Source organism: Dendronephthya gigantea, unplaced genomic scaffold (genome assembly GCF_004324835.1).
Source record: "Dendronephthya gigantea isolate DGI-Jeju-01 unplaced genomic scaffold, DenGig_1.0 000144F, whole genome shotgun sequence".
NCBI classification, from domain to species: domain Eukaryota; kingdom Metazoa; phylum Cnidaria; class Anthozoa; order Malacalcyonacea; family Nephtheidae; genus Dendronephthya; species Dendronephthya gigantea.
In genome coordinates, this window is record NW_021163154.1 from 248181 (window position 1) to 262677 (window position 14497).

At 35.8% G+C, this 14497-nt stretch overlaps 1 protein-coding gene across 3 annotated transcripts; it reads right to left on the reverse strand.

Annotated features, from left to right (window-relative positions):
• Window positions 1–2774: 2774 nt before the first annotated feature.
• LOC114536745 lies at window positions 2775–5093 on the reverse strand. 3 transcript variants are annotated; one of them, XM_028558097.1, is made up of 3 exons: window positions 4030–5093; window positions 3302–3344; window positions 2775–3188 (listed from the first exon to the last, which is right to left on the reverse strand). In XM_028558097.1, exons 1-2 carry the CDS (start codon window positions 5023–5025, stop codon window positions 3333–3335), a joined length of 1008 nt encoding a protein of 335 aa, XP_028413898.1. In that variant the 5' UTR covers window positions 5026–5093; the 3' UTR covers window positions 2775–3188; window positions 3302–3332. The 3 variants fall into 3 exon arrangements, with proteins under 3 accessions (XP_028413898.1, XP_028413896.1, XP_028413897.1); XM_028558095.1 differs by lacking the exon at window positions 3302–3344; XM_028558096.1 differs by having other exon boundaries at window positions 2775–3344.
• Window positions 5094–14497: the final 9404 nt, after the last annotated feature.

The window sequence follows — 14497 nt, forward strand, 5'->3', positions numbered from 1 at the left end:
TGAATCATTGGAAACTACTGCAGGGGAAGCGACACCTCAGGGAAACGACAGGGAGCAACCCGTTGCTGATTATACAAATTGTTTTACAAACACTAAAACAGCGCAAGTACAATACTCTGGTAAAATTACTTTACAACCTGAAGAACTTCTTCTATACTGTTTGTTGAGAATTTCCTCACCATCTGGCAGCATTAATTCTGCAAAGGGATACACTCCCGAAAAGTTTATTGGCATTACAAAAGCAGTTTATAATGTATATGGCATTCGTTTTGATTGTGTCAGCTTACAAAACTATTTCTATCGATCCATTAACAATCTTAGAAAGGGACTTGGAAAGTATAATGGATATCTGAGATGGGTTTTCTATTCAACTTATATTGAAAGGATTGTTACTACACACCAATCACTCCTTTTGAACCTACTCCTAAATTCTGATGCAAGCCACAATAGTTATTATGATGACTTGTGCAGAGATCTAGAAATGGCATGCCTATCCAGTGTGGAGGAAGGAAAGCTCTCACAAAGTCTTGCATGGAAGATAAACAAGGGCAGTGCTGATTGCATGAATAGGTTTCCGAAGTGGAAAGTCATTCCTGATGTCAAAGAATCAAAAGTCAATCTCTATTATATGGGTAGAAGTCCTGTGAATGCACAGTATCAAGTAACCGTGTCATCAGATGGGAGTTATTTCTTTGTTTTTATGGGACAGCCCAAAGTTTTGAATTTTGATGACAATTTCCTTCCATCATCAGTTTATGACAAGCATCAGCTTTACTCACTCATGAAATCTCTCGAGAAATTGCGATTATGCCCTGGTGCTTCTGTTGAAAATTACCAAGATTTGTTACCTGAGAATGACAGTACACCAGTTTATAGGAGAGCTAGTGGAGAGCCTGCAGCATTTGTAGAATCTTTGTCAGGAAATTGTTGCAAAAGATGTTTAAGATCCACCAATTGTGACATATTTATTAAGGATGGTGAAAGTTGCAAATCTTGCCAACAGTCAGGTCATTACATGAGGACACTTAAATATAGAAGCAAGAACATAGTCATAGGTCAGAATTCTAAGCATACTCGATATGATTATATGTCGAAAGATAAGCTACTCAATCGTACTAGAGAAATGGCAGGAAAACTTCATGTGATGCAGACCAAAATAAAAAGGCTAGAAGAATACCAAAAGGAAATGAGTACTGTTGGAAGTAATACAGATTCAGATTTTAGGAAGTTATTTCAAGAATTGTATAAAGGATTGGATAAAGTGGTTAAAAAGCATGATAACAACACTTGTTATTGGGTTGGTTGTGATTTGGAAACTGAATTTGAAACACCAGAGTTGCTTCTTGTACATTTGAAAACTGTTCATATTAAAACTGTCGATGATGTTGCACCAATCAACAGGCAATATACTTGTGAGTGGTTAGGCTGCGACAAACGTTTTGGGAAAAAGAAGCTTCTCCACAGCCATGTTGTTGAACATACAGGGAGTGAGTCAGATACATTTTTCATTACCCTTTTGAACGATCAGGCAAAGGCTTTGAATATGCCTTCCAAACAAATGAGGTGGCATCCTTTGATATTGAAATGGTGCCTACGAATGTATTGTAAATCCCATAGCATGTACACTGAGCTTCGAGAATCTGGTTTCCTAAAACTTCCTAGTGGAAGAACTCTTTCCGATTACAAAAACTTCTGTTCATCAAAATCTGGTTGGCAGACATCTGTGTTAGAAGCCATGAGAAACAGCTTTGTAGATAAGAAAATTCCAGAAGCTGGAAAATTTGGTTGTCTTTTATTTGATGAAGTCAAAATTAAAGAAGGCTTACTCTTCGACCCATCATCATGGGAATTAATCGGTTTTACTGATTTGGACATTGATGATAAGTCACCCAATCTAAGAGACAGCCTTGCAACACATGTGCTACAATTTTTCTATAAGAGCTTGTTTGCTGGTTTTCAATTTCCATGTTCCTATTTTCTAACAAGAGGAATATCTGCTCAAAACCTAAACAGATTATTTTGGAAAGGAGTTGGTTTGCTACATGGCTATGATTTTAAAGTCATTCTGACATGTTGTGATGGTGCTGCTGAGAACAGAAAATTTATGACAATGAATGGTTGCAGTGAAACGACAAGCCAAACGATAAACCCATACTCCAAACTCCCTATGTTCTTCATGTCTGATCCACCCCATTTGATTAAGAAACTCCGCAACAACATTTACAAGAGTGGCTTCAAAGAAAATTCCCCAAGATATACTCGATGCTTATTGTTAGATTCTAAAAACATTTTGTGGGATCACATCTATTCTGTTTATCTGAGAGACAAACAGAGGCATTTGTTTTCAACAGACCTAAGAAGTTCCCATGTTCACCTCGATAGCTTAAGTAAGATGCGGGTGAAGCTTGCTGTCCAAGCCCTGAACTCAAAAGTGCAGAAAGATATGGAGACATTTGAGTCAGATGAAACGACGTCAACCCAGAAATTCATTTTAAACTGTGAGAAATTATGGAATGTCTTCAATGATGACAAACCACTTTCATCAATAACCGATTCTAGAATTTTAGATTTGGAAAATGTTATACAGTTTTTCAATAATTGGAAGGATGAACTTGCTTCTAAATTTAAAACTAAAGCTGAGATATCATCACATTTTATTTCTTGGCAAACAATGTTTGACTTGCCGGTGATTTAATTGGTTATTTATATATGAAAATGAACAAAATCAACCATTCAATAGACCTTTTGCATAATGACTACTTTTTGATCTATGCAAAATAATCGGATTTGATAGTTGATTTGAAAGCCATAATTAACTATAATCAACCCAGTATTTTTAGTTAACTCTTCACATACATATCTAATAAAATTTAAAATTCATATCAAAACCCTTTTGAACTTAAAAAGTGAATGTATGAACTTGGGAATGAATATTATTTGACCAACTGTTTTCTTTGACTTTGCAGGTTTCAATTAACGGCTTTAAGGAACTTGTTAAATTCATTGGAAGTCCTGAAATCCAATCCCTCCAAGGAAGCCATTATGTGATTCCAAAGCGACTAAGTCAAGATCTAGTTGAGTCTTTCTTCTCGGTGCAAAGGCAATCATGTGGCGGTACAACCAACATGACTGCAATTGCTTATGGATATAACGTAAACAGTGCTATCACATATTCTGCCACCAAATTGCTAAGGAAGACACAAACAAATGTTTTGGATAATGATGAAATAGAACTTAGTAGTGAGCAGGAGAGTAGCATCACAAGTCTTCCAAGGAGAGGTAATATGGAAAGTATCTTTACCTCGCAACTGTGGCCAGTTTATCTTTGAGAGTTATTTTGCCAACTATATAAAACTATAATATTAAGTTAGGGAGTGGTCACAATTAATGCCGGGAGGGGGGTGGAAGATATTTACTCGGGCTTCCATTCCTTTTCATGGCCCCTCATTTCTAGACATTTAGGTTTTGTGCCCCCCTTGATCCAATGATAAAATTTTACACCCCCCCTTGCAATGTAGATCCCACAGTGTCAACATACTAGAGTTCTTAGAATAGAAACAAGGATACAATTTTTATAAAGTCAATATGCAAGTTAACTTTTGTGGGCCCCCTTAAGTGCATCAGAATATTTTCTAGTATTTTCTTAATAGACTCAAAATATCTTTAGGACCCTTTCACAGCATTAATTGTGACCACTCTCATAGGTAAATGAAGACCTTACCTAGAGGCAGTGCCAGATTAGTCTTTTCAGGGCCGGGGGGCAAAACTTTCACAAGAGCCAGTCATGGCTCACAAAAATATGAATAATTTGGTATAAACAAATAGGTGCTTATATATATATATCTTATATATATATATATATATATATATATATATATATATATATATATATATATATATATCTTTTTTAATAAATTTTCTATTTATTTTCTATTAGCAATGTGGTATGGTTTTCACCAGGGCGCTTAGACATGTATATATATACATATTTATAAGCGCCCTGGTTTTCACTTTTATAATAAGACTTACCTCTTTGGGAAAATTTATGCATATCTGTCCTCTCTTTATTGTATCCAAGAGGGTCTGTATTTGTTTCTCTTTTTTTTTCCCAAAAAATGCTGGCTGTCCCAATGACTTCAATATTTTACCAAGTTCCTTCCCTTTGAATTTTGTCAAAATATTTTCCTGTTCTGAAAAAGGCAGAGTTTGCAAATGAAGTAAAAACACATGTAATGAAGAACTGTTTAAATTGTTTCTCAAGGTTTGTATATGTGATTGATCCACTGTTGTCTGAGTGTGGGATTGATCCACTGTTGTCTGAGTGTGGGATTGATCCACTGTTGTCTGAGTGTGGGATTGATCCACTGTTGTCCGAGTGTGGGATACAGCAGAGCATTTTTTATTTCGACTTAATTGCTGTCGGTGAGCGATGCTATTTTTCTTCGGCTTAAGGCCTTCTTTTTCACGAATTATTTGCTGCTTCGACTTAAGGAAGAAAGTGACAATTCTTTGCAAAACCACAACAGATGCTACCATGTCTGAATTCGGTGTTATTTCATTCCATCTACCTCTCAATTCCTTATTTGTTGACATTTCATCAAGACAAAATTTCAGTATGTTTTCCTTTTCCCTGAGAATATTATCCGGACTTAATAGAAGTTCAGTCAATTTGTGCAGATAAATAAAAAAAGGATTGACGTGCTCATAAATAATAAAATTGTAGTTGCCATTAGCCTGTTTCGTATCTTCCCCCAATAGTGAGAAAACTGCTAGTGCGGCTGTTTTGCTGCTGAAAATCACTGGCGAATCGTCGTTAACAGTTTCCTTCGCTGGCACTTTATCTTGCCCCTTAAAGATAACATCTCTAGCTCTCTTTACTGCCCACCCAGCATGGCCCCGGACAGTGTCATTGTCCTGGTGTGCATTACTTGTAGAAGATGAATCCCCCGTATCATGAGAGAACGAGAAATGCTCATCATTCCTATCGAAATACTGCTCCTCTGCCTCCTCAAGTCTATCCGCCATATTTTATTATGCAAAAACAACAGACTCGTTACCATACTTCCGCATCACACATCGATCGGCGCGCAATGAGCGCGTTGCACCGCCCTATATATAAGCGCCCTGCATATAACAACAGACAGTAATAGACCTTAATGGACGACTTGCGCTTTAGACTAAATTTTGATGGAAGTAACTAGAAGGAAATAAATCACCACAACTAGAGAGATCTTACTTAAATTAGTGCAAATGCAAAGTTTGGCTGCGTAATTTTGTAAAATACGGAAAATATAGCCATACGAAGTTGGCATATTTTGTATACTTTTGTATTACGTGCGAAAATGTGTAACTAAATTAGTTACACACTTTTGGCCGTAATACAAAAGTATACAAATTATTAAATTCGTCAACTTCGCATGGCTATATTTTCCGTAATTTATAACAACTCCCAGCCAAACTTGGCAGTTTTACTAATTTTAGTAAGCTCTTTCAAAAAAAAGTCCTTTTTATCGTCGATGTAAAAAATTAGCCTAAAGCGCAAGTCGTCCATTGGGAAACCTTTATTTCATATGAAGCGGATTTTAAACAGCACAGGTTACAGTTAACGAGTGATATGAATTATTTAATTGTTCAAAGCGTTTTTAAACCCAGTTACAAAGTCTTACGTTGACAGCGGGGTGATGAATTAAGCTTGAGTGAATGTTGGTGTTCAACATTGTCACGCCAGGTAAGATCCAGTTAAGCCTAGCATCTTCGACAGCTCGATAAAGCACAGGGGGGACGAAGAAATATATTCTTCACCAACCATTATTTGTAAACCATCAAAAAAAGAACCATTACAATGAAAATTTGTAATTTCTGGCTTTAGTTTCAAGGTATCCCCCTGCGCATCTTTGTCGAGAAGAAAAGAAGTGGAAGCCCATAATTTGTGGAGTTTCCGAGATTTTAAAATTTTTGCGCTAATAATGGCATTGCATCTGGAATTAGACAAAAATCTAAAGACTAATTTACTATTCGGACAATCTTAAATTTCGCATTATTTTATTATTGAGTCACACCAAAGTCAGCAATATTTTAAGAAATACATGTTCTTAAATACCCAATATTACGTTATATGAAATTCAATATATATATATATATATATATATATATATATATATATATATATATATATATATATATATATATATAATATATATATATATATACATACTTAATTAACAATATAAGAATCAAAACATGCAATTTACTTCAGCAAACTTCAATCCTTGTTCACTGTATTATTTTAGAGTTATTAAATTATGTTTATATTATATTAATTATGTTTCAATGTTACATATTTATGTTTCAATGTTATCTACATGCGAACTGATTAAAATCACTCAAAAATTTAAAACCGCATGCTCTACTGATTCAGCAAATTGCGTTTAAGTGCCAGCTAGAGTGGGGTAAAACATACTTATATGAGGCATTGTTATTTCGTGAAGTGGCCGATTTTATGGCGAAATAAGTAGAATACACAAACAAAGATTAGGATTAACCATGACTGGACTCTTAAATTAAAGTAGACTATGGCTAATACCCTGGGAATCCATGCAATCAGACTGAGTGATTGGGCGAACTTTCTCTCTCAGTCCCATCCTGCTGTGCGGGCTGATTTTCGGTTTTAAACATTATTTCAAATTTTTCAGGATCATCCGAACATCGACGTATCATCAAAATGCGCTTAATTTTCGACTTCATGGAGAATATATCGGCTGACTTTTGTTCGTCGCTGTACTGTTTCCAAACAAGGTTGAAAATAATTGGTAAGGTGGTGGCAACGATTGACCCGATTACTTAAACACTACTCGAGACTCCTGATTTTTGCGAGAATGACATGAGAATGTATAAATAGTATGCAAAAGCTATAACAATTAATACTCCTATGAAATAATGAAATAAAATTTGATCGTAAGGCAGAAATTTCTCCCTAACCCTATTGTACAACTCTTTTGGAATCATTGGCTCGCCATCATTGTTAGATTTGATAACAAACAAATTCAGTCGCTGTTGTTGTTGTTGTTGTTGTTGTTGTTGATGTTGATGTTGTTGTTGTTGTTGTTGTTGTTGTTGTTGTTGTTGTTGTTGTTGTTGGGGGTTTTGTTGTTGTTGTTGTTGTTGTTGTTGTTGTTGTTGTTGTTGTTTTTGTCTTTGTTGATGCTGTTGAAGTAATAACGGTCTTTGTTGTATTTTATTGTAATAAGTATTTCTCTTCCACTGATATTCTCCAATTAATCCACGAGTACAATAAAATGGTGGTGAGTGGAGCGACATAAGGACCATACGTTTCTCCGTTAAGCAATAGACCAGCAACGAAAGGAAGAAAGAAGTACAAGAAATAGATGGAACCATAAGTGATAAAAAATATTGTGACAGTATTTAACTTCCAGGGCAAGAGAAGGAGTTTGACTAACATTCCTGGTGCGCTGCGGCTACTAGTTACACACTCTCTACACTTTTTAAATGGATTCCAGAAATAGAATACACAAAATATTACAACAAAAACAAATATACACGATAACGGGAGAACAATTCCTAAATATATAATGACAAAAGTAAGAAAGTATATACGAACCAACGACACTTTAATGAACTGTCCGACTGATCTTGCAAACGATTGCTCATCGTTGTTTCCGATGGTTGAGAAACTGATGGAATAGACCCATAATTGTCAGGAAGTTGGGTCGTCGGGGTTTCCTGTCCAGATAACAATGAAGTCTGTTCCGATCCTGTGGGGTTAGCTTCAGATTCACGTTAAGTCGCATGTTGTTGTTGTTGTTGACAAAGGGACTTGAAAATTTCTGGTTGCTTGTCCCACCAATGTTTTAGGTTGAATGGCAGAGAAATAAGTTCGATTAGGCTTTCATATTTACAACAAAGGAACTGTACAAGTGAATCACCTTCTCTCAAGTTGTGCTCCTCGGAAAATAGAAAAATTAATGCCCATGCATGACATATCAGGACATAAAGAAAGATGGTGAACCAAGACATATTAAGATTTCGCACAGGTAAAAGGATCGCTATTACAAATGATACGATCAATAATCTCCTTACAAAGGACTTTATTGGACCACGTCCCTCGATGAATACCGTGTGCATTATGAATGATAATGCCATAGGACTATCCGAAATTATATAATGTTCTTTTTCCTTTTTAAACCGATTGGTATAGTCTATAAGCAAAGGAAAAGCGAAAGAAATAACAAAAACCGTTATTAAAAGCAAAATCGCGGGAAGGGAATCAATAACGATTGACGAGTAGTCTGAGCACAATTGAACCTTCTTAGTTCCAGCTCTCCTCAATTTCAGTGGTTCCATTGAACAACATTCCAATCTGAGTTCATTAGATAGGCATAGCTGATAGTCAAGGCTGGCGTCACCGACACGATAAAGCTGTTGCAGAAGGAGATGAAAGACTGGATTTCTTGACGTATTGTTTTTGGCAGACAGCATACATCTTTCGTTTTTAGCGTAAACCAGAATGTCCATATTATTAAGACCAGCAGACAATGTAACTGTTAATATTGATAAAAGCAACGATTGAGGAGCATCTGGTTGAAGCATTAGCGAGTATAATGGACGACCGACTTGGTTTGCCCATTGAAAATCTGTCAATAGAGTCTGGTTCTTATTCGTGGTATCATTCTCTGCTAGCTCAGTCCAAACATTCAGCTTAATCACATTCGTTTTGCTATCACGCATCAATCTTACGACATGCTTCAGCGATGATTCGGGAATTTCAAAATGGCAGGCATTTGAAGTGTTGCTCGAATTTGATGAAGCTCCCAATGCGATATTTTGGACTTCTAGTTTCCGAGGAAGTAATGGGTTTTCTGTGGAAGCAACGATTTCTGTCAGGCATAAAATTAGAATTGGGAGAAACGTCAACGCTTTCACAGTTGTTGGCATCTCGACACAGGGGTCCTGCAAAAATGTTAGAAAGATTTAGCTATATTAATAGATTTAGTTAGATTATATATACTGAAAGCATTCAAAGCACGATGCCAATTGAGTACGATTTGTGTCTAAAATGTTCAATATGATTCCTGTATCGCTTTTTAAATGTATTTGCGGTCGAAATATATTTGACAATTGAAAAACAACAACAAAGATTTCAAACTAATATGGTCAATTGTAAAACGCTCAGTCTCGTACACGAGAGGATAAAAAATATGTAATTTATGTTTGTAAAAAAGATTTGTATTTTAATGAAGGAAAAGGATCAGACCAATTTGCTAAACAAAAAATCAAAATTAGTTTCCACTTATTTTTCACATTGCTCGGTTTTCTTTGTTTTTGTCGGAGAATATATTCAATATTTCCCTCTAATATTCCCCTCTAATATTCCCCTCTAATATTCCCCTCTAATATTCCCCTCTAATATTCCCCTCTAATATTCCCCTCTAATATTCCCCTCTAATATTCCCCTCTAATATTCCCCTCTAATATTCCCCTCTAATATTCCCCTCTAATATTCCCCTCTAATATTCCCCTCTAATATTCCCTCTAATATTCCCCTCTAATATTCCCCTCTAATATTCCCCTCTAATATTCCCTCTAATATTCCCCTCTAATATTCCCCTCTAATATTCCCTCTAATGTTGTTCACCAACATCAGAATTCGAAGTCTCTGTAATAGCATTTCGTTCCTTCCGCCATTCATCCTAAACATTTAAACACCATAATGTTGTCTTTTTGGTGTTTGTTGGTATGCGTTCGGCATTTCTCGCCAACACTTCTGCGTCATTTAGCGCGACAACTCCTCTTTTAAAAGTTGTCGGTTCGTCACGCTTGTCCTGAGGTTGCTTTACACTTTGATTATCGTAAACAAACTCTCCAGTAAAATCACCGAGAATTTCATCCAGATCACTGCTTGGAAAAACCACGCCGCTAAACTTATTTTGTGTTATATAAATGTCTTCGTCCGACTCAGCCATCATCTTTCAGTTATATAACTTTATTAAGTTCTAGCATGATGAAAAGGACGAATGCACATTTAAGAATTCATGTTCGACATTATGCATTCAGTACTTGCAATTTCACAATTCAATCATGCGTGATTCGTCCTTTGTCCTAAATCATCTACTGCATGATAAGCAATAATTATTAACCCGCTAAATGATGATTATGTGCCATAAGTTATACTTTCTTGAATAAAGATGACCAGCGTTTATGACTCGTTTTTAGAAGACAATTCTTTGCATCTATAAATCATAGTTCCTAATTCCCACATGGAATAAAGCATTTCCTTTCTATTATTATATTATATAAATGCTACCTCGCAAATGTGACAAATAAGTACGTTATTTTGAGGCACCTCGGCCGGGATATCACATATCCCCTCGTTGCCTCAAAATAACCTATACATATAATCACAAAAGAATGTTTCAAGCCAATTACATCATACGAAAAAGTCTGAGGAATGCATGCATGCATTGTTTGAATGCCCACCCGGCACCCACCCAGGTTTTAATTTTAATTTTTAATTGAACATATTTATACTTACTTATATAATGCATATCCAATTTAAATTCAATAGAACCGCTTCTTATCTAATCTTCGAACGATCGTAATTAAGTGTTAAATTGAAGAATTGTTAGTTTCACAATTTACAAAGAATAAATTTCGGTAGAATTCAGTGTCTATATATAGATAATTGAGGTGTACCAGGAATATAGCTAGCTACATTTTCATGTGATGACGAATCAGAAATTATCCGATGTGCGTAGTTATAATTCATCTGAACGTTTTTCATAAGTTATATGGCTATATATATACCGATAACACTCACACTTCGCTTTCGAGACATTTCAAGAAGACCCCCATCGCTTTTATTCGTTTTTTTACACACAACTACTCTCTACTCACACAACCCAAGACAAGTATTTGGAAAAAATATGATAATAGATTCAAATTGTTTGCTTTACGTGCGCGTTTACGTCAAAACACAAATGAAATAAAAACGTTACTTTTTGCAATTATCATCCGCCGGTATAACATGCATTATAACATGCATAATATGAAAATATATACCTTTAATTCAAGTTTATCATATAGTTATATAATATGATCAGTGTTCTTCGAAAATTTCTGATGACGACGGAGTTTGTTTCTCGTTGTTAACGCGACGAGGCAAATGTGATTTGTGATGTTGCCCGCGCGAATATAAATACGCGTACAAAACAAATCTATGTAACAGGGTCAGTTAGCTTCGAGAAACAGGTAAAACAAAAATATTATTTAATAACAACAGAATTATGAGGAATTGTCAAATACCTATCATGAAAATATTTACTTGAAAACAAAATTGGTGACTTTTTCAACATAGCATCAGAGTAGGTTGTTCGTACGGCGCTTACAGCTTCATTGTATAAATTTGGAGAATTATTTTAGCACAAAGACGTCGTTTGTGAAAATAACCGCAAGCCACGCTATATATGCTAATTAGTTTAACCATTTTTGGCAGGTCAAAGTGCTTGATACCTTGGTGATGAAGGGTGAATTTATGTTTGAACTCGTGAATAATATATTAGTTCAACCTCAATTCAAAATACACGCATGTTCAAAATACGTGATATTTTAGAGCTCTTATACTCTTGATTACAAAACAAAAAAAAATTTCGATAGAATTGAGTCTCTAGAAAACTTGTTGAAGTTTTTATAGATGAAAATTCAAAAACTATCCGATGTGAGTAGAAACTCATGTGTCAATTTTAAAACCAAGCCGGTTTCTTTATTAATATTTATTATGAATATGCGTTGTCAGCCTCAACAACACCAGTTCTTTGCCATAACTTCAGAATGGCCAGTTGGTCAAACGTGTATATCCTTTGGCCTTTGCAATATAAAATACTACAGTTTGAGACTCAAGAAAATGTTCGAACAAGAATGACTATGACAAGCTATTAGAAAGTTAAACATTTAATGCTTGCATGCAAAGATTTAGAGTCAATTTTCATGATCCTGTTCAAATTGCAATGTAGCTTGATACCTCTCTGTGCAGATTAATTATATTTTCACTCGTTATTTTTTCAAGGCTTTTTACATATTAAATGCGGATTAAAAAGTGAAAAGAGTAGAAGTCGAAGAGGGTGGTATTCACAGCCAAAAATATCTTAGCAAATAAATAAACAAGAATCTTTCAACCAACTTAAATGGCAACCGACAAGCGACAAGCCAAAAGACTTATCTTAGATTTGGCATGGCACGAGATAACAAAAGTCAGCAAACCCAAAAGATACATTTAATTAGGCAGTTAATAAAACATTAAAATTCTATATACATACTTATCATACTATATATATTTTCATACATACTATAATTCCCATGCAATTCACTTTAAGACTAAACCAGTTTTAACCCTTTTCCACTGTATAATTCTGGTTTAATTATGCTTATCTGCTACAAATACTAGCTGTAGGATGGCTGATTGAACCTAAATCCAACCAACAATTAGAATATATTTGTCAATTACAAGGACATCGGCGCCCACGTGGGCAAATCGAACGTGATGACAGGCAAAGCTAACGAAAGAGAGAACGTAATGAAAGAGAACGTAATGAAAGAGAACGTAATGAACTGCCTTTAAACTTTATTTCAATTTTTTCAGGGTCATCTGAACGTCGTCGAATTATCAAAACGCGCTTAATTTTCGACTTCATGGCAATTTTATCAGCCGACTTTTGCTCGGAGCTGTACTGTTTCCAAACAAGGTTGAAAATAATCGGTAAGGTGGTCGCAACAATGGATCCGATTACCTGAACACTACTCGAGGCTCCTGATTTTTGAGAAAAAGACATAAGAATGTATACAAAAAATGCAAAAGCTATAACAATTAATACTCCTGTGAAATAATGAAGCAAAACTTTATCGTAAGGCAGAAATTTTTTTCTGACAAGATTGTACAACTCTCGTGGAATTATTGGCTCCCCTTCAATGTTCAACGTGATAACAAACAAATTGAGTTGTTTTTGTTGTTGTTGCTTCTGTTGCTGTCGTCGTTGTTGTTGTTGCTTTTTTTGCTGTTGTTGTTGTTGTTGTTGTTGTTGTTGCTGCTGCTGCTGTTGCTGCTGCTGCTGTTGTTGATATTGTTGTTGTTGTTATTGTTGTTGTTGTTGTTGTTGTTGTTGTTGTTGTTGTTGTTGTTGTTGTTGTTGTTGTTGTTGTTGTTGTTGTTGTTGTTGTTGTTGTTTTCGTTGTTGTTGTTTTTGTTGTTGTTGTTGTTGATGTTGTTGTTGTTGTTGCTGTTGCTGTTGCTGTTGCTGTTGCTGTTGCTGTTGCTGTTGCTGTTGCTGTTGCTGTTGCTGTTGCTGTTGCTGTTGCTGCTGCTGCTGCTGTTGCTGTAGCTGTAGCTGTAGCTGTAGCTGTAGCTGTAGCTGTAGCTGTTGCTGTAGCTGTAGCTGTAGCTGTAGCTGTAGCTGTAGCTGTAGCTGTAGCTGTAGCTGTAGCTGTAGCTGTAGCTGTAGCTGTAGCTGTAGCTGTAGCTGTAGCTGTAGCTGTTGCTGCTGCTGCTGCTGTTGTTGTTGTCGTTGTTGTTGTCGTTGTTGTTGTCGTTGTTGTTGTTTTTGTTGTTGTTGTTGCTGTTGCTGTTGCTGTTGCTGTTGCTGCTGCTGTTGCTGTTGCTGTTGCTGTTGCTGTAGCTGTAGCTGTTGCTGTTGCTGTTGCTGTTGCTGTAGCTGTAGCTGTAGCTGTAGCTGTTGCTGCTGCTGTTGTTGTTGTCGTTGTTGTTGTCGTTGTTGTTGCTCATGATTTTCATGATTAATGTTTAAACTTTGTCTCCTCTCCGCATCTGAGTTACAATGTGTCATATGAACCAATGGTGAACTTTCATTGTAAACCTCGTAAATTGCAGTATTTAGTATTAAGTATTTCTCTTCGACCGAAAGTTTCCAATTGATTAACGAGTAGAATAAAATGGTGGTAAATGGAACAAGATATGGACCATACGTTTCTCCATTAAGAAAGAGACCAATTGCAATATGAAAGATAACGTATAGAAAATAGAGGGAAGAATATATGATAAGAAATAATTGAAGAATAGGTTTTCTCCAGAGTGACAGAATGATTGGTAGCCAGCACCAATTCCAACAACAACATCTACACAAGCATTCTCTAAGTATTGTAAATGGAGCGCTAAGATAATAAACAAAAAGTATCGTAAAGATAACAAAAATACATGATAACGGGAAAACAATTCCTAAATATAAAAAGACTGAAAGAAGAGAGAATATACGAAGCATCAACGATTTGATACCCACTATAATCTGTCTTTGGTTCCTCGACGTTTGTTCACACAGACGTGCAAATTCGTTCCTCGCTCGTTTCTTCGCAGTTACCAATAATTCAGTACACTCGGAGGTTTCTGTGCTTGCTATGTATGCTTCGGATGATTCCTTTAGAACACTACCATTAACATCATTTCTATCCTGACAACATAACGTGACTTTCTCAAAGA

What these genes read in the sequence shown, in the direction of transcription:
- LOC114536745 (XM_028558095.1), bottom strand. Translation starts at nt 5,025, where the DNA reads ATGGCGGATAGACTTGAGGAGGCAGAGGAGCAGTATTTCGATAGGAAT. An exon ending in GCATAAATTTTCCCAAAGAG is followed by an intron (nt 3,189 to 4,029) that starts GTAAGTCTTATT and finishes TGTCTTCCTTAG; the next exon opens with CAATTTGGTGGCAGAATATG.